Source organism: Strix uralensis, chromosome 1 (assembly GCF_047716275.1).
Source record: "Strix uralensis isolate ZFMK-TIS-50842 chromosome 1, bStrUra1, whole genome shotgun sequence".
Taxonomy (NCBI): domain Eukaryota; kingdom Metazoa; phylum Chordata; class Aves; order Strigiformes; family Strigidae; genus Strix; species Strix uralensis.
This window is the reverse complement of record NC_133972.1, coordinates 142,253,429-142,273,081: the sequence shown is the minus strand read 5'-3', so window position 1 is coordinate 142,273,081 and position 19,653 is coordinate 142,253,429. Positions and strand designations below refer to the sequence as shown.

General features: G+C 41.7%; 1 protein-coding gene across 3 annotated transcripts; it reads left to right on the top strand.

Moving 5' to 3' along the window:
* Positions 1-6,356: 6,356 nt before the first annotated feature.
* IL7 (interleukin 7) lies at positions 6,357-19,317 on the top strand. Of its 3 annotated transcripts, none has more exons than XM_074883317.1 (5): positions 6,369-8,240; positions 11,525-11,667; positions 15,159-15,245; positions 16,592-16,744; positions 18,192-19,317. In XM_074883317.1, the coding sequence occupies exons 1-5, from the start codon at positions 8,231-8,233 to the stop codon at positions 18,339-18,341; spliced, it is 543 nt and encodes a 180-aa protein (XP_074739418.1). In that variant the 5' UTR covers positions 6,369-8,230; the 3' UTR covers positions 18,342-19,317. The 3 variants fall into 3 exon arrangements, with proteins under 3 accessions (XP_074739435.1, XP_074739418.1, XP_074739427.1); XM_074883326.1 differs by having other exon boundaries at positions 6,370-8,240; positions 11,579-11,667; XM_074883334.1 differs by lacking the exon at positions 15,159-15,245 and having other exon boundaries at positions 6,357-8,240.
* The last annotated feature ends 336 nt before the right edge of the window (positions 19,318-19,653 follow it).

The window sequence follows — 19,653 nt, the reverse complement described above, 5'->3', positions numbered from 1 at the left end:
AGCTCATGCCCCAGGATCCACAGCTAGAGGAAGCTGTCTGTACAGCTCCTGAATGCCTCACTCCAAACCCGTGGAAGCAAGTGCTCGAGGTTTTGACCTGCTGGTATATACACCAATAAGCACTGAGGAAGACTTTTTGCCCAGGCTCACAAGCTGTGATATGAGCACCACTGGGTAATGTTTGCGTTCGAACAAGACCCTTATAAGCAGAGCAGGGGACAAGAAATATTGAGTTGAGGCAGAATAAGTGCAAGAAGGATGCCACATGGATTTGAGACTGGTATTTTGCCCAGCAGTACTCCAAATATGGGTGCACCACCAGTACCAGAAGTGGCTTAAGGGATCATAACAGAAATGTGAGAACACAATGGCACAGGGATCTTTTTCTACAGTGTTCCTCAGAAGCAACTTGAGACAGTCTATATGGTTCCATGATGTCTGCAAGACTCTGCCTCCATGGAAGAAGACGTGGCAGTTCTACCTCCTTATAAAACCACTCCTAATTGAGGGGCTCATGTGGCCAGTAATGAATTGGCACTCCCAAAGAAGCCCATGTCCCCCTACTGCAACCCCATCCATCTCCTTAAAAGTCCCAGTCACACAGTCTTACCTAGACACATCTTTAGCTGCCTTGCTCACAGCCATGCCCTAATCTTAGCCATACACAGAAAAAAGGCACTAAATTGTATCATCTGGCTCAGAGAAGATAACAGACAACACTGGGTGTGACACACACTAAAAATGCCACAGCTTCTCAGTACCCATATAAAAACACATCAAATAAAACACGTGGCAAAAATGGAACTCTGCCTGTGAAATGGCCTGTGAATTACTGGAAAGTTATTTTTCCTTCTAAAACAAATAAGCCAGGGATAAGAAATAAGAGATGCATGGTATATTTCTTCAATACTGCCAGAGAGTAAGGGGCTAAAAACTGCTGAGTCAGGAAACCTTTGCTATTGATTTATTAACCTTCATTAGCTGCATCTGCTATTACTGCTTCTTCAAAATTAAATGCCTTTTTTATAAGAATCTGCCTTGAAAGAGACTCAAATCTTCAATGCAAAGTGGGGCATTCTAGAATACATTTCTGAAATCACAACAGCTTATAAAAGATTGATTAATTAGAGAGTAGTAATTGTGGCGCAAAGCAAAAAGAGTCTGGACAACCATGTTTCGCTCTGGTCCTCCGCCATCATTTTGAAAAATGTGACTGTTGAATATTTTGAAAACAATTTCTGAATGTCATTTAAAACAATGAAAAAAGCTACTATTGACCACTCCTTTCTTCTAATTTTAGAGTTTACACTGTGATTTGATCCATTTTTGTAGGTTAGAACCATTTATAGCTCTTCACACATTTTAATTTCAGGTCACTTGCCATCTCTGAGAACCAGTGTTGTTACCTCTGCTGAAGGAGAGAATATAAATCAAAGACACTGAAAGGTTCAAACACCATAGAACAAGCACACACGTATCCATTCACTGCTTCAAAGTCAGCCCTTTAAAATGGTTACGATAAAACAAAAAACACAGTACCTGCACACTGTTCTTATGAAATACATTTGCTAGGTCTTCATGTAATACTTAAATGTACTTCCCCTGTAAAAAAAGAAATTCAAGTTTCAGCATGCACCAACTGTTTTGATTTGCCAAGTGATGTTTATCAGGTAAATTGCATTAGCACACCATATTTTAACAGTAATTTTACTTCCTTCTTAACCACCCCCTCCCACTATAGTCACGCATGGATCTCACACTCACTGCAAACAAGGGAGAAAGGCACATTTGTAATGGGGATCTTCAAAGACAGCGGCGTGTTTGGAATTATTGCAGGGTAACTCCAGACAGCAGCAAAATAAATGTCAGAAATAAGTCAAAGCTTCAAAGATTCAAAAAATGCTCTATTTCCAGCTGAGCTTCAAATGTGCAGACTAATCTTCTGCTTAAAAATAAGCATGTAAGTTAGGCGTGCTGAAGTCAAGGCTAAGCGGACACATGCTTGCAGGATTAGGCTCACAAAGTCCACATTTACAATAAGTGATTTCTGTTTTAAACAATTTCTTTGTCTCAATTGAATTTTTAAAAAAATCAATTTTAAGAACAGAATTCCTCTTCAAGATAGTTTACTACCACGCAATAAATGCAGCTCCTTGAAAGTAAAGAGTGCATTTCATAAGTTTTTTTAAGTGCATGGATTTAAACACGTTGCTGAACCAAAAAAGTCAAGTAAAAGTTGTCAAGACTGGGAAGGCATGGTTAGCAAAAGAAAAAAAACCCATAAAGTTCACAGAAGCCATCACATTTAAACTTGTTTTCATACTTGGAGAAAATAGTCAGCTTTTTGTTATGTATGAAAGACACAGAATATCCTTTCCTAAAGTAAGCATTTATTCAGAGAAGGGATTTTACAAAAAACCCCCAAACTTTCAGATGGAAAAAAAAAATCTTTTAATGAATTAACACACCTAAACCATTCAGCAGAATGGTTGTAATGGGACACATACATTTATTAATATACATTCAAAGCAAAGAGAAAATAACCATTAGCACCCTGCGATATATCACCAAGATTTAAGACCTGATACTTATTCCTTGGGTAGACTCTGGTTCTACAAAATTGCAGATATTTAATTTTAATCCCTGGCATAGTGGCTCTACCGAAGTTGCTGCCACTTTCCAGGGTGACCCTCTGCCTGCTTTTAAAACCAGAAGCAAGACTCCCAGTCTGCTTAAAAAAAACCAAACAATTAAAAAGAAAAGAAAGAAATGGAGGAATATTTAAGGGACAGTTTGCCATGGGTACCAGCCACATTTTTCTCAAGATAAATGATGTGCACTGAAGGAGAGGGAGAGGGAGAGGAGAGGGAGAGAAGAGGAAGAGGAGAAAATTAAAAAGTTCAATAAATGCCTTCTTGTGTGTGTATATGTAACATTATAAAAAAGACCCACCACTAAGACACATAAATGCACACAAATCATAAAATATAATTGAATATAATTTTGGAAAAACACTCTTAAAAGCACAACACCAAAACCAAATGAACCTCCAAGACCCTGAAATGCAATGAAATTTTCATAATTTCAATATGGGTGAATAGCTGCAAAGACTATTGCTGCTACCAACCTCCCCCACTCCCTGAAATTGCACTTACGAAAATAGGAAAAGCAAGAGAAAATGCATTGACAGAACACCCCCCACCCCCAACCCCTTCTTTCCTCTGTGGCTCAAGAAAGCATAAGCAGTATTTTCATACTTTGTCCTGGCTGAAAAATTAATTTCTCCCACACTCGAGAGCCTGGGCTGACGTAGAGGGCCAAGAGAGATGTTTGAGAGTGCATTTCTGAAACCGAGCCTTCTCCTCGGTAAACTGAACTAGCATCCCTCTTCCTACCTGCAGTCAAACCTCAATTACAATAATTCAACACCAAGTAGGTGAGCTTTAACAGGAGGGGCAGCGAGAGCTGAGAAGGTGGTGACAAGGGTTGTTTCTTGCTCCTGGGGTTGAGCGTGCTGACCCGCAGGCTGGAAGCCCAGGGGGGTACAAGCCTCCTCACGCTGCCAGACTGGTGCAGGGCAACCATGACTTATGCACCAGGCTCTGGGATGGATTCATGTCTGGGAACATGGGTAGTCGCCCTGGCTGCCAGGAGTGATGAGCCTGATTCCCACTACTACTGCCTTACACCACACCATCTCTTCAACATTGGTAGTGCTGCTCTTAGGAAACTCCCCCTTCCCAGTGGGGGTTTATCAAAATCCCTTTATTTGCATGTTTTTCATGATAAAATCTTTATTGGCATCTTCCTGTACTGCAAGACAGGAAGGTAAAATAATTGCTTTCTATTGAAGGAATAAGCTTTTCCACTGCTTGATAACAAAAATTTCCTGTGAGCTTCCCACGCTTCCACAGTTCTTATCTTAATAGTTTTTGAAAAATATTTTTTTTCTTTCCTAACTTCCATTGGGAAAATTACCTTGAATTCTCACCAAAAAATTAGATCTATACATTACATTTGAGTAAATGTAGAATATAATTCTGTATTAAAAACCAGTGTATCAGTCAGTTCATGTTTTTTTCAGCACACACCCTAATGACAGGGGAAATGATCTGTGCAGAAAAAGTAGCAATGGGAATTCAACAAAATGGGTGTTTCGGTGCAATGAAAAAATTAGGTCCCTTGGTCTTGCTTAAATACGACAGAAGATTAGAACTTCCCAGACCTGAGTATCAACAGGAATTTTGGGTGCACAGTAAACTTACCTCAGAATCCCAGTTAAGTAGGGATCCTCTTGTGGTTTTGGTTTGTTTTGGAGAGTGGGGCTGGAGAGAATAAATCTCTTCTTCTCTCCGTCTCCCATAGTTAGATGAGAATAATTTAAGTACCAGATTTATTCTTAAAAATAAGAACTGGCCACGCTTTCCTGAGTTCCACCAGTTTGTGAAAACTGCAACACGTACATTTTACTCAAAAAAAAAAAAAAAAACCCAACAACTTTTCAACTAATTTTATCCAATAATAGTCATTCACTAGTGGCACTGTAAATTTGCAAGCAGACAAACGTCAAGTCTAAAGTCATGAGCAAAAGATCTTTTCAAGCTGACAAGCAACAGCTGCAGAAAGACAGCAACCTTCCCAGAAGTATTCAGTCTTTCGAGAACTGAATCTTAACAAGAAATCATGTGCTTTGCAATCATGTAGCTACCCAGGAATATTGATATTCTCGTGGAGGTCAATATGTAACGCCAAAATAGCTGCTGCCTAGGAATAGATTTGACCAGGTCAGGAGACAATTGGATCTTTAAATTTAAAATTGTTTAGAGAAAGTATCACGAGAAAATGTACTGAACAGGGTCATGGAATACGTTCATCCATGAACAGATAAAATGGTGCCCTTCAGCTGTTAGCTATGTAATTTGCAGTACTTTCTTTTACAGTTTTAAAAGTTATTTTTGAAAGCAGTGTGAAAGAGAAAACTGCACACATTTGTACTAATGCTCTGCATTAGACTACATCTTTCCAGAAGTGTCTTATCTGTAATTTTACTTAGCCAAATTATTTACATGATAAAGCTGATATATCTCTTATTAAAACAGATAGTCCTATAAATCGAAAGGTGTTAATGAGAACTGGGACACCTAATGCCTAGGAAATTCTACAGAAATATTTCAGTTTTACTCTCTCCCCAAAGGTTTTACCCACAGCTCCACTCAAGCCGCAGCTTAATTCAACTCCAGAGGGAGAGCTCTCTACTTACAGCTCGGCACCAGCCGCGTTTCACAAAATGGACAAACTGCTATCAGTCATTTAGATCAGGTAATTCTCAGATGGGATAAACTTTTATACCTTCAAGACTCCTTTCACGAGTTTTTGATTAAAACCAGCTGTTAAGATGATATTCATATAATCAGTCTTAAATTCTTTCTTTTAATATTTCAGCTGGGTTTTTTTTCTGTTCTTTCTTTAAAAAACAGGCAATTACATCTGCTGAACACAGTCTTCTGAAGACTTGCATTTGATCTTTCTGCAAGTAATCTTTTCAGAAAAAAATCATTGCTAAATCACTAAAAGAAGTACTTTGAAAACAAAGTGCATATAATGATTAAAAATATTTTTAAAAGCACATAAAAGTTACCATATTCAAGGACCCTTCACACACAAATACATCAAATAACATCTGTATCATAAATTTATGCCACAGTCCAGGGTTAGGTCACATAATAGGGACTAATTGGGATCTAAATACATGATTAGGGCCAAAGTACAGGTCACAGCATCTATTTGTCACTTTGACTAAAGAAAAAGTTCCATATACATTGAATGCAAAGTCTCTTCATCTTCTTAAAAAACAGCAGACAAGACCCTGCCACTACCAAAGAGCAGAACTCCTATTAATACTCCAGCATCACCTTTCAGAGTCATGTTCCCATTAACGAGTAAAGCTACTACGCCAACTTCTTCCATCAATCACATTATTTTTTAAAAATTTAAATTGAAGCAATTATTAGTCTTCCTGATGTTTCAGCCAGAAAACTAGCATAACCAAAGCAACTGAAGTTTTCCTTTATATTTTACATCCTGACAATTTACTAGCATCTGTAGAAAATACTTCATTGTGTGAGCACACATGTACTATCACAAGAAATTTGAAGAACTATTTGCCTAGAAGGAAAATTGATCTTGTGGATATGGTTTTGCATGACTAGAGCTTTACAGTGCAGCTTTTTAAAGAAATTTGAGTTTTCAAAGTGTCAGCCTCTAAGTGCCAGACCCTAGAAACAGGGACTCATAAATTTGTTTGCATTACACCAGGTACTATTGCCCCCAAAAGGAAGAGTCCTGCAGCATTCTCTGACCTGCACGCACCAGCAAATTCAAATGTGCACAGAGGGATGTTTTCAGACAATATTTGGCAGAAGAGGGAAAAGAAGGCAATAAATGAAAAAAAAAAAATAACAACCTAAGACACATCTAAGAACTAGATCATGTAGCTATTAGTGAGGCAAAATCCCTGTCCAAATGCAAGATCTGAGCCATCCGTCACATCCAGCCTGGCACACACCAAGGGAACAAGCAAGGACAGGTGCTTGCTCTTTGTATGGAGCTGTGTTGATATCGATCACTGTCCCTTGCCCAAACAGTATGGTAGTGATGTGAAATTATTACTAAAGCCAACCAGCTCAAAGCTAAAGGCGTGGAAAACACCTTCACTCTTGAATCTTGTCAGAATACTTCTGAAGAAGGACTGATTAAATTTTTTCCAAAGAAAAACTCGTGAGAAATGTATACCAAATCCAAAGCAGAGTGTAGTCCAGAGACAAGTAAAGAAGGCCAAGTATCTCCTCGTATGTGAATGAAGTGGCAGCATTCCAGTACGAGAGAATGGGAAGAAACCATCCTGAGCAGTCTACACCTTAGCCAACTCCATATATTTGCTCCTTGATACTCACACCCCTGTATCTATCCCCCCGTGGATAAACACCCTTATGAGAGGGGAGAGGGGTTATGGAATCAGCTCTCTGTTCTCATGCAGAGCAGGAAAAGTGATGCAGAACTCAAAATTCAAAAAGCAGGCTGGGCAGGAGATGTGAAGGGGATGTTACAAAGACATTTCATTTTATTTTATTCCAAGCCTTTTCACCTGCACCAAAGCATGAGTTTTTGCATTCTGAATTTACCTAGAAAAACACATCTGGCTACAGCTCTGTCTTTTAGAACCTGAGCTCCCTCTACACTAAAACTCCTGAGCCATTCACCGTTTTTTCTTAATCCTCTCAGATTTCTCAAAATGAGCTTTTGGCGGGGGGAGGGATGGTAGCGAAGTCTACAGAAACTCATCCACCTTGCGCTTTTGACACAGTGCCAGCAGCCTGGGGTAACCCTCGACCGGAGCCGCAGCCCTCCCAGCAGTCCCGCCTCCCACGACCCACCCAGGGACAGCCGGGCGAGCGATAGGGCGCTGCGGGGCCGCTCAGAAACCAAGTCTCACTCCTCCAAAAGAGCGACTCTGGAACGCGCTTGGGGTTTGGTTGTTGGTTGGTTGGTTTGTTTTTTTTTTTTCACCCTCTTTTTTTTTTTTTTCTTTTCCCCCCCCCCCCCCCCCCCCCCCCAAGGGTTTCCTCCCCGCGATGAGCGGCTCTTTCCACGTGCACTGCCAAGGTCCATCCTTCCCTCCCTGGCCGCACACACGGCACTGGGCGTGTAGCCGGGGCTCTATGTAACCCCCGCCGGCACTGCGCGGCCGCGCCACAGCCGCTCCGGGCCGCCCGCCGCCCTCCTCCGGGGGCGCCCCGCCGCCGCGCCCGGCCCTTGCCCGCCGCCGCTCCTCTCCGCCCGGCCCGGGACGCTGCCGACCCCCCCACACACACACCCCCACCCCGGGACGATGCCTCCTCCGCTGGCGGCCGGCCAGCCGCCCGCGCCCGCCTCGCCGCGCTGAGGCCGCGGAGCACCGCGGCTGCCGGCGGAGCGGAAAGTGAAAGTACCCGCCGGCGGCTGAAGCCCCATGGGAAAAGCAAATCCCGGGCGCCCCGCAGCCGCCTCTGACCGCGCCGCGCCCCCCCCGGGCAGGCGGGCGGCGGGGGGCTGCTGAGCTCTGCCCGGCCGCCGCGGCTCCTCTCGCCCCCCTGCGCGGCGCTCCGCGGGCTGCGGCACCATGGGCGAGACGGCGCCGCCACCATGACCGCGGAGCCGCCGGCGCAGCTCCCCGCCACCCTCTCCGCGGACCATGTTCTATGGTAAGGAGCGCGCACCGCACCGCACCGCTCCGCGCCGCAGGCGGCGGCGGGCAGAACCGCGCGGGCGCCCCGCTCCGCCTGCGCCCGGGCCGGGCCGGGCTCCGCCGCTCCGCGCCCCCGGCCGCGCTGGTTCCTCACCGGCTCCGCCGCTCCGCGCTGCCGGCCCCGCCGCCTCTCTGCTGTGGCGGCGCGGTGCCGCCCGGTGCCCTTTTAAACCCGCGATGACGGCCGGGGAAATTCCCAGTTTTGCTTTTCGTTTTTTTTGTTGTTGTGGTTTTGTTTTTTTTTTTTTTTTTTTTTTTCCCCCTGTTCTCCTTAGAATGAAAGTAAAAGCGCCCGGTTCCCATCCCGCCCGCTGCCGGGAAGCGGAGCCCGGGAGAAGCGGAGGCGAGCGGGACGGTGCGGGGCGGGGGAGCTGCGGGGAAGCGTTGCTCCGCGCCGCTCCGCGCTGCACCGCGGGCACCTGCCGCCCCGCGGGGCGCGCCCGGGCCGGCAGAGCCGCGGCTCCTCGCCCGACGGGCGGCGGGGGCGACCCGCGGAGCCGCGACGCGCCCGCCCGCACCTTCGCGCCGGCTCAGCGAGGCAGAGGGGGAAACACTCGCTCCGCTCCTGGACTGCGGGGTGGGGCGGAGGCTGCCGCCCGCGGAGGTGCGGGTGGTTTTTGGGGTGGCCAGGTGGCCCTGCGGACGGGCTGCTACTGCGGGGACCGGCCGGGAGCGCGCCCCTTCCGGGCGGCACGCACAGGAGGGGGCTTCTAATTAAAAAAAAAAAAAAAACAACAACAAAAAAAAAACCACCGAGAGGGGCTTTTTTACATTTGGAAATACGGGAATGCTAACTCTTCCCGGCTTTTCTGGGAGAATTTTTTGGGACTTTCCAGATACAACTTACGAGTTTTGGGGAGTTTACTGAAAGGATGAGGTATTACCAGTAAGACACGCTCCCTCTCTTTCAAAGTGCTGGTTGTATGGAGCGCTATCAATTCCGCTTCTTTTGAAGTTACCTAACTTTAAGAAAAATCCTTCCACTTCTCAATCTAAAGCTCCTGGAACTTTCTATGGCACTCGTCTAATGGGTTCCAGGGGACTCATTTAGGAACATCTGAACAGGTTTCATCACAATCTTGCAGCGGGACAAGGGGACTTCATAAGTGCACAACATCTCTTTCAGAATTATCTGCATTGATTCTGTAATTTCCTCGCTGAAAAAATATTCACAATCTGTACAACAGATAAAGTAAAAATAAAAGAAGCAACTTTTCAGTTTTCACCTATTGTGTCCACTTGTTACAGGAGAAACAAAGTTGTAAGTGATGGAATCTGTTAGATTGATTTTAATTTAGGAGATTGTATCTTTTGAAGCTCATCATATCCACGAGTTATTTGTATCACTGTTATTTGGAAGCAAGCATTGCAGGGTTTTTTTGCACTGGAATCAAGGGGTGCAATGGTATGTTGGAAAAATGTTGGCCTGTAATTGAGTTCTTGCATTTTTTTGTAAACTTATTTTAAAATATTAAATCTCAGTCCTACAAACTGATAATTCGCTTGGCACAGACATAGTTAGTGTAGAGATTTACACAGGTAAAGCTCTGTGGAAGTCAGGTGTCTACTTGGTGTTTGAAGATTATAATAGGTTAGTTAGCCTCACCTAGTTTTTGTTATTTACTACATGTAGGATCCATTTAGGACCCATTATCTCTTCAGGCTAGATTTTTTGAGATATTAATAGACCTTGGTTGATCAGTATATGGAAAGGTTAGAAAATTTGGTTTTCAGGACATCAGATTTCCCATTGAAATTTGGCAGGCAGCTTGCCACGGGAAGAATTTTGGAATTCAGCTTGTACAGGTAAAAATTTTCCAGTCCTGTTTCTAGGACAGAGGTGTACATCACAGCATGTTCACAAGTAATCTATCAGAAAAAAAGGCTTTGGTAGTCAGGAAAAGTGACATTATGCATTCTGCTTTGAAGCAGCAGTGTGCAGTGGGAGTCAGCTGGGCTGGACTCTGAGGGACTGCATTTCTCTGAATGGCAGATGAGCTCATGGTGTGACTGTGGCTTTTGCATCACAGAGGTTAGGTGGGTCAGTAAGGATTATGGTCCAGTTTCATTTTTTTCTTCTTAGTTATTCAAGGTTTCTGTCTGAGGCTGGGATTTACTAGTGACACCCAAGTCCAGAGATGCCCATCTCTGAGTGCTGGACTGGCTGTACCCTTGCTCCATCCTTGCTGGAGAGGGAGGAACATAGCAGCTGGGGTCAGGGCATCCCTTCTGCCTTTCCTGGCTGAAACCGCAGTTGCTTTGGGTGTCGTTGTTCTTACTGAGTAGCAGAGATGGGTAGAGAAAGCTCATACTAGTCCAGGAACCTGCTGTGATCTTTGCTAATCCTCCAATATAGATTTCTAGCTGGGTTTTTTTTTTCCCCAAACTTTTAATTTCAGCATCATCCTAGCCAGTCTAGATGTAGGCCAGAGTCCAATTATGAGCGTCCTAATCCCAGTATCATCCTGTACCCAGTATCCTTCATTCCCAGCATCAGGCCAGTCACCTGTAGCCTCCAGTTACCCTGTCAGTCCCTTCAGGCTCTTTTGGTATTTTAGTCTTTTCTCTCTGCCCATCCTCACTGAACTCGTATTTTTCTGGATGTCATGCAAGGACAGAAGACCAGGGGTCTGAACAAAGCAAGATGGTCCACTGAAGGGAAAAAAAAGTGAGGGACAGTGAGACTTGCTCCAAAAGATTGCAAAAAACTTGCAGAGAAGGGTGTGTTGCTGCCTTATCTCATGTTATGGCCTCTAGTATGGATTTATACATTTGATCAGCGTGAAAAGGACATGTTCATGGGCATTTGTAGAATTTATAATATGAAAAATGGACAATTAGGATGAGATTCAGCTGCAGATTAAGACACGCAAATGTCTACACCTATTTGACTAAGACACTTGTCTACATATGGACTAGGTGGTTATAGTCCAGTTGTGATCAATGGAGAGATCTTGTCAACCCTTGCAGTGAAACCTGGAGATGAATTCAGCCCAAGTAGACACCAAGCAGCTGGTCAGCTCAATAGTTGTAGGCTCTTAACCATGCTGGCTAAATCATCCTTGAGTATGAGGGAGTTTAGACACCCAAAGTGTCTTAATCTGGAGCTGAATCCTTCCCCCAAAGTACATGTTATTTGGTTGTTCAGTTAAACTATTTTAACAGATTACATAATGTATTTGTTAATACAGCATACACTCTATGGCATTTAATATGTACTTAACTGCTCTTGTAATCCAGCCTTTTTTAGATCTATCTTTCGGGTTCTGCCACTGCTTCTTGTTCTGTCTCCAGTGAATTCATCTAGTTGTGCAATGGGAAATAAAACAACTCACATCCGTGAGAAGTATGAGAATATACTAAGCCACGACATCGATGAGCTGGTAGGTAATAGCTCTTGGGCTTTCAAAAACTGTTGATTATTTTTAGGTGATAGCAAATAATAATAATAAAAAAGCTCTAATGTTAACATATGATAGAAGACCAATTTAAAATCACATGTTATCCTGAAATGGTGGCTTTATCTGAGCGGGTGAGACAGTTCAGACTCTTTAAGATCTCTGAAATATGTGGGTGCTGCCTATTTGCAGGTACAAATACCGTGATACAGGTATTTGTGCCTATGCACAATGTGGTTAGACACATGTACCATTTGGCCCTAAATAGTAGAATATATTACATTTAAAAGTACTCTTTTCTGAAGTAATTTCATGACTACTTCTGTTTAGATCTTCTTATCAAGAGAAGAAAGCATTACACAACCTGTAATTTGTTCTACTAATGGCAGACTTACTGACTGAAGGTTTATGTTGTTCATTGAATACAAATGCGCAGAGGCACAAAATTGATAAAACAATAAAAGTTTTACCTATTAATACATCTTGTTTGGCCAACAAGCAATCAACTTTTCTAGATGGCAGCAGACAAAAACTTAACTTTCTCAGTTGTGAATCTCCTCCATTATGGCTTTATCAGCCAGATTTATTACAGCTTTGTAAAACAGTATCGTAACAGTTTACCGATCCATACCCAAAACCTACCTTCCAACTCTTCATCTTGAATTATTAACAATTAAGTTAGTCTGTCAAGAACACTTTAATGGGAGAAAGCACTTTCCATAGTTGGATTAGCAGAGGCATTTCTACAAAAATGGGATTTTTCTGAGTTTGTCACTAAACAAGAACTCATCATTCTGTTGCAGTCTTAAATCAAGATTTATTTGCACAAAATACAAGTGATATACAGTGCTTTTCCGAAGGTGAAATCAGGAGCCATTCTATTTCTTCACACTTATGATCCACCACCATCCTTCAGAGCACTATGCCAGTGGTTTCCAACCTTTTTCTACCAAGACACATCAGCCCTCATCTGGAAACAAAATACCTTTAGGGTCAGGGAACGACCATTTATTCTTCAAAAATATTCTGAACCTGTTGCATTTGTTGAGATTATGAAGAGAAAAGGGTACTTCTCCACAGATAAATTACCTCATTCTGAACAAGGCACCAAAGATGGGGAAAATATTCATGGCCATATTAGAAGACATAAGTAGCCCCTTTGGTTTGTCATCTTATTTCTGACAAAGACCAGTGTTTCCCAGAGAACAACAGTAAACCCTCTTGGTGAGCAGTTACAAGATAGCTGATCTATAAGAGAAAACAGCACAACAGGAATAACAGCCTCTGGGAGGCAGATCCTGCTGTCGTCCTGTGGTGGAGAGCCATGAAGTGCATCCCAGCTCTGCTGGAGCTGCAGGGTCAGGGAAGGTGGGTGGGTGTCCTGGGCTGGAGATGGCAATGCCTTGCCACTACCCAATTGCAGGATGAAGCTTGATGCACTCAGTGCCTTAGGGTTGCCATCAAGGATTTGAATGGAGCAGTGCCATTCTTCCAGATACATTTTGAGTCTTTATCTTTTTTACTGTAATAAATATTATAGAGTTTTTTAGGAGGCTGTATGAGAACTAAAACTGTTATTCAATTAAATAAATAAATAAATAAATAAAGTCTTAATGAATTAATGTGTGGGAATGTACTGAACTCTGAAGCTTTTACTTCCTAGGATAGGCATGCACAAGCAACTATTGTGCAAGTTTCTTCATTTTCCTGTCTTTATTTTTCCCAGAGAGATTCATTTGTCTTCTGTGTAAAATCAGTGTAGTCTTGTCACTATAACTTAACAGCAAATCTTACGGACAGGGCTGTTTGGGTGAGAGCAACTGCCCACTAGGCACTTTTCCGCAATTGCAGAGCCAAAGTCAGTAACTGTCAGTCCCTCAGCCTGATGTTTGGAGGCAGTTATGGAGAAGACTAGTGGGTTATATACTAAACCCCCACAAGTTAATTTGGTTTTCACTAATGCCTTTTCTGAGGCCAGGGTTTCCCTTAGGTTGCTTTAGTCACAGCCAATAAACTGCCTTCAGAAATGGTTACTGTATGTTAAAGTAAAGATGATCTGAGGAAATCAGTGAGAATGGGTAAAGACCTTAGCAGTTAGCAAATGCAGCCACAGATATATAGGTTTTAGGGTGATTATTTATTTATTTATTTTAAAATCTTGTTGCTGTGTGACTGCAGCAAAAATTCATTCTGTTGTGGTACAAGCAGAGATGTGTATTATCTTCCTAATGTTTTGGGTTTGCTTTGATTTTTTTTTCTCTTTGTTTTGAAAACACTTCCTGGATGAAGTTCTGTTCATCTTGGGTGAACTTCTGAAATATAGGCAATGTTACACAAAAATTTGCAGAAAAACTTTAAGAATTAAGGTGTCCAATGTGTTAATATGCATGCCTAAGTGAGCAGATCTAACAAAATTGTCATGAGCTGCCTTTTTAAAAGCTCTTCTGGTTGTATTAAGTTATCTGGATACAGGCTGAAGAAGAAAGTGAAAGAATTTTGTTGAGTTGGGTTCAGTTGTCATCTTGATGACAAGTGTGAAAGTAGAAGAAAAAAAACCCCAGAGAATAAACCATTGATAAAAGATTATGGTCATGCAAAGGGAGCAAGTGATATTGCTTAGGACATCTTCTGTTAGTGCATATGCAGAGCGAGTGCTACAATCTGTTTAGATGCCTGGGGCATGTATTTATTGAGACAAACATTGACAGACATATTTGATGTCCGTGTAAGATTTAAATATTCCTGCATGTTTTAAAATGCCAAAGAACCAAGTAATTCGATAGAATATGAAGGTTTAAAATGCATAGATTTGTGTCCATTTCTCAGGTCTCCAGTATGAGAGAAATATGGAGCTATTGTAGGAGTCCAGCAAAGGACCATAAAGATGATGAAGGGACTGAGGCATCTCTCCCATGAGGAAAGGCTGAGAGAGCTGGGACTGTTCAGCCTGGAGAAGAGAAAGCTCAGGGGGATCTTATCAACACCTGAAGGGAGGGTACATAGAGCCTGGCTCTTCTCAGTGGTGACCCGTGACAGGACCTGGGGCAATGGGTACACACTGAAAACAGTTTTTCAGTTTGAGGGTAACAGAGCACTGGCACAGGTTGCTCAGAGACTGTGGAGTCTCCCTCCTTGGAGATATTCAAAACCCGTCTGGACATAGACCTGGGCAACTGGCTCTAGGTGGCCCTGCTTGAGCAGGGGGTCAGAGCAGATGACCTCCAGAGGTCCCTTCCGACCTCAACCATTCTGTGATTCTCTGTGATTCTGTGAATACCTTTAGAAATTGTAGGTAGGTTGGGGTTTTCTTTGCCTGTTTGCCAAGGAAAAGCTCAGGAGTCTACACTGACCCTGCTACATCCGAGGAGATGCTACAGAACAATCTAGTGTTGACATCACCAGCTGTTAGTGAGAAACTTGGCTCACTTGATTAAAAGTCCTTCCTTCCATGTTTAAACAAATATGATATTTTACAGGTAAATATGTCTGCAGAGTATCGTGACAGGTGCTGCAAGAATAAAAAACATGAAAATAGCAAAGTGTTTTTCTGCAATGATACTCAGGTAAAATTTAACTTCTCAGAATTTACTTTAGAGAATACAAACTCAAAAGGTTCTTTTTACAGTCCAGTCCCTGAATAACATATTGTGATAGAGAGTAATATTACCTTTTAACAGTCAAATCATGATATTCAGACTTGTTCCTTTTTTGAATTTGGAATCACACAATTTGTCAAGTAAACTGATATTTTTAAAATATGAAGCAATTCCATATCCAAGAAATGCCTTTTTTTTTTTTTTTTAAACTATAAAGATCCTTTTATATTTTAAATACAAAATAGTACAGAAAACTTCTTTTATTTTGCCAGTGGAAGTAAACATAAAAACTTCCCAACATCTGTTTTCATTTTTCTACAGAAAATCGCACTAGCTAAGCTTTTCACTTCAGATCTGAAAGCTTTAAAAGTAATAGTTTGGGTAGATCTCAGATGACAGTGTCATGGTTTAACCCCAGATGGCAATTAAGCACCACACAGTTGCTTGCTCACTCCCCTCTCCTCGCAGTGCATTGGGGACAGAATTGGAAAAAAAAAGTAAAACTTGTGGGTTGAAGTAAAGACAGTTTAATAGGTCAGAAAAGGAAGGGAAAATAATAATAGGAATAATAATGAGAATAAACCAAACAAGTGATGCACAATACAATTGCTCACCACCCACTGACTGATGTCCAGCCAATCCTTGAGCCGTGGTGCCCCCCCGGCCAACTCCCCCCAGTTTACATACTGGGCATGATGTCACATGGTATGGATTATCCCTTTGGCCAGCTGGGGTCAGCTGTCCTGGCTGTGTCCCCTCCCAGCTCCTTGTGCACCCCCAGCCTCCTCTGGTGGGGCAGTATGAGAAGCTGAAAAGTCCTTGACTTAGTACACACATTGCTCAGCAACGACTAAAACATCAGTGTGTTATCAACATTATTCTCATCCTAAATCCAAAACACAGCACTGTACCAGCTACTAGGAAGAAAATTAACTTTATTCCAGCTGAAACCAGGACAGACAGAAAGCACAATTGCCAGCTGTTGCTGCAGATTTTATCATGACTTGATAAAAGGACTGATTCCAAAAATCATTCACTGTTTTCCTAACTGTATCAGCTGATTTCATTATGGCTATGATTTCTCCCTAACATCCTTACACTATTATTACTACTACAAATTGATACTTTAAATATTTTGAAGAGATGGCAGGTAGGTCAGATTAGTGATGTGTTTCATTGGAAAAGACTGGCATTATGAAAGCAAAAGAAACTAATGGTAACTGATGGAGCTTTTTTTTAAAGACAAACCAACTTTATAAAGTATTAATGGTGCACAGCCTTTTGAGGACATATTTTTCTTGCTCTCTTTACAGGAAATAGAATCACTACAGAGTATGGCATGCAATATGCTCAGATTCTTTCATAAGCAAAAAATCAGCAAAGACTATAGATGGAAAGCAGCATTAGTCTCTTGTGGGACATTACAGGTTCTACAGTGCAAATGCGAAAGACATAAAAAAGAAAAGGTGAGTGGTACCGATGGTCTAATGGTTTATTGGAAATATGTGATTTATTCCTTAGAGCTCTTCCACACAGACTATCATATCTACCTCTCAAAGGTACAGCTATCATGCACATGTTATACGCATGATAAATTTTGCTCTGTATAGCATAAGTCTTGTAGTAGACTTTAAGCTCAGTGCAAAGACTAAGACAGTGATCTGAAAATCTGTAGTGAGGATATATACTCAGGTTCAGTACTGAAATACCTGAGTTAATTCTCCAGTAAAAGATAACGACCACACTTGTGCGAAGAAGGCCTTTAACTTCTATAATGTATAAAAGCGTAGTTATTACTTCTCATTGGGATTTTACCCCAAGATTAATGTTTAATTTGGTTTGTTTCAAGTTTCTCCCCTTCCCATAATTCCTTGGATCTTTATTTTAAGCACAGTAACTCAAATGCAACGAGAACAGTTAGATATGAAAATGTTTGGATTTTTAGTCATCGGCAGAATCCGCTCTTTGATGCGTCACTGAAATCTAGCGCAATGATCTACAGACTACCATAGCAAAGGAAGAGCATTCTTTTAGGTGTGGCTCACAGTTACCTGTTGAACACAAAAATGTCAAAAAGCCTCCCAATAGGCACCAAAAGATATAATTCTTTATGATTGGCTTAAATAGTTGAAGACTGCATTTAACTTATTCTTTTTCTCCTTGAAATGGAGAAACTCTTATAATCTAGGAGGAGATCTTCAAAGTAATGCTGGTGTTTATATTTTCCTTAGCCACCTTCGGTGAATCCAATGTTGCCTTACCATAAAAGGTATCCCAGCTAAGTCACAGAAATCAGTGTCACCCTTGAAACTCCTGCTTAACCTCATGGATGCCAGGTTTTATTTAAAGACCAGTTAAAGTAATTTGGTAAAAATTATGAAGAGTCATTGAATATGGACAAGAATCATGGTCTTCTTGTCTCTGGGTGAGATCCTGAACACTAGGCCACAGCACCAACCCCTGGGAACAGGTCTGTCTTGTTCCACCAGTCTCAAGGTACCACACATGTAGCCATATCTTTTTAAGGTTGGCTCCTCACAATTTAATTGGCTTCATTTTTCCAGTCCTTCAAATAATGGAGGATAAATTTTAAACCACTGACAGAGGACGTACATGTTCTCAGTTGCACATGCTGGTTTCAGCTGTCCATATTTGCTGTGTGTCAAAGCCACATTCTCCCAGTCCGGTGGGCAGGGGCGGCAGCAGGGCTGCGCTCAGAGCGAGAACATCGCAGGGATGAAGGCTGTGTACCGCCACAGCACGTTTTGTGAGTAGCCCAGCTTTCTGGCTTAATTACCAGCTAAGATACCTCCATTATTTATTGAGATGTAATAGAATCAGTTTGTTTTAAAAGATGTCTATATGAAAAGAATAAGCACTTCTCAATTAACAATGTAAACTATTCTTTTTCAGGTTTGCACGCAGGTGAATACACACAATAAAGATACAGAAAAAAGTGAACAGTCCAAAAAGAAATGTAACCAAGAATTTTGTGAACTGAAGGAAAATATATCTAGCCTTCGATCCTGCTGGAATAAATTTGAAAAAATAATTTTCAGGTGATTCCAGGTGAATCCTGCTCTTTTCTTTCGAAGTGGCATTACTTGGTATCTTTGCATTTTACATGCATTCTTCAAGTAACTCTGCTCGCTTATATAAACACTTTATGCCAGAATTCTGATGGAAAGCTACTGTACCTTGTTCCTGGAGATGGAATAAACAGAAATGGCTAAACCAAGCTGCTGAAGTCCAAGAAGTGGAAATAAAAGACCAGTGTTTGAAACGAAGAACTCTGCAGAAGGCTGTGTCCCACCTTCACGCTCTGGAAACTACTTTGAATTTTCTGATCTTGCGAGTAACTTTATAACACTGTCATATGAAAGTAATCTCCTTACATATTTACTGCAATTTCTAAAACCATCTTAGAAGCTGCAGGTGAAGAAAACTGTATGGAAAAGTAGCTGGTTTCTTTATATAAAACGCATCAAGGACCAAAAGAAACAATTTACCAAACAAGGAGCTGATCTTGGGTCTGTTCTGCTGATGCAATATTGTCTTCAGCATGGGTATCTAATGGATCTGCAAACCCATATAAGTTTGGAAAAGGTTAACTTTTGAAAAACTTAGGAGGGGTGCTGATTTTTGAGAGACGTAGCACACTTCTACTGGCTGAAGTAGAGGCAAGGCAGCGAGACCTGTGGAAGGTGAAAAAGGAGATGCCTGAACGTCAGTTTGTTCAGCTGACTGGAAACAGCACTAGCCTTACATATCCTAGAGTTAGCTGCAGGAGGAGCTAGAATTTCTTACCTTCAGATTGTGATTTCTTATATGCAATTATTTTATATAACGTGTTTAACATGTTAGACAAACGTGACTTAAAATATTTTCAGAGACTAATATATTGGCATTTAACTAATAAAGTGTTCATATTTAATTTTGGATAAATAGAAGTATTTTTATAGTTGTTTATAAGTCTTTTGCAGTTTCTTACTTTGATATCATAACTCCTTTGGTAATAAAATATTTGTCTTCTATGGAATTGGGCTGTTGACTTTTTGGGTGTCATTACTCATTTTTTAGCTTTTTTTCACAGCTAGTCATTAAAAGCACAGCTGATAACATGACCTCCAGCTGCTTGGGACTTCCCATTATAAAATACTAATTTCTTAGCTGCTTGTAACCTGTCCAGTTTAGGTAAACATTTCCATACCAGGTATCTGCCTTGGACTAAATACTTTGGAAAATTTTTAGTTAAGTCAGCCTGTTGTTTCCTGGTTCAGAGTAAAGTAACATATATTGTTTTATCTGTGTTAAAAGAAATCTTCCATAGAACTACTCTGAAAAATTTTTGATATTCAGAACAAAGACTTGAAAA

Coding starts and splice junctions, on each gene's coding strand:
- IL7 (XM_074883317.1), top strand. Junction 15,246..16,591: donor TTTTCTGCAATGATACTCAG/GTAAAATTTAAC, acceptor CTCTCTTTACAG/GAAATAGAATCACTACAGAG. Junction 16,745..18,191: donor AAAGACATAAAAAAGAAAAG/GTGAGTGGTACC, acceptor ATTCTTTTTCAG/GTTTGCACGCAGGTGAATAC.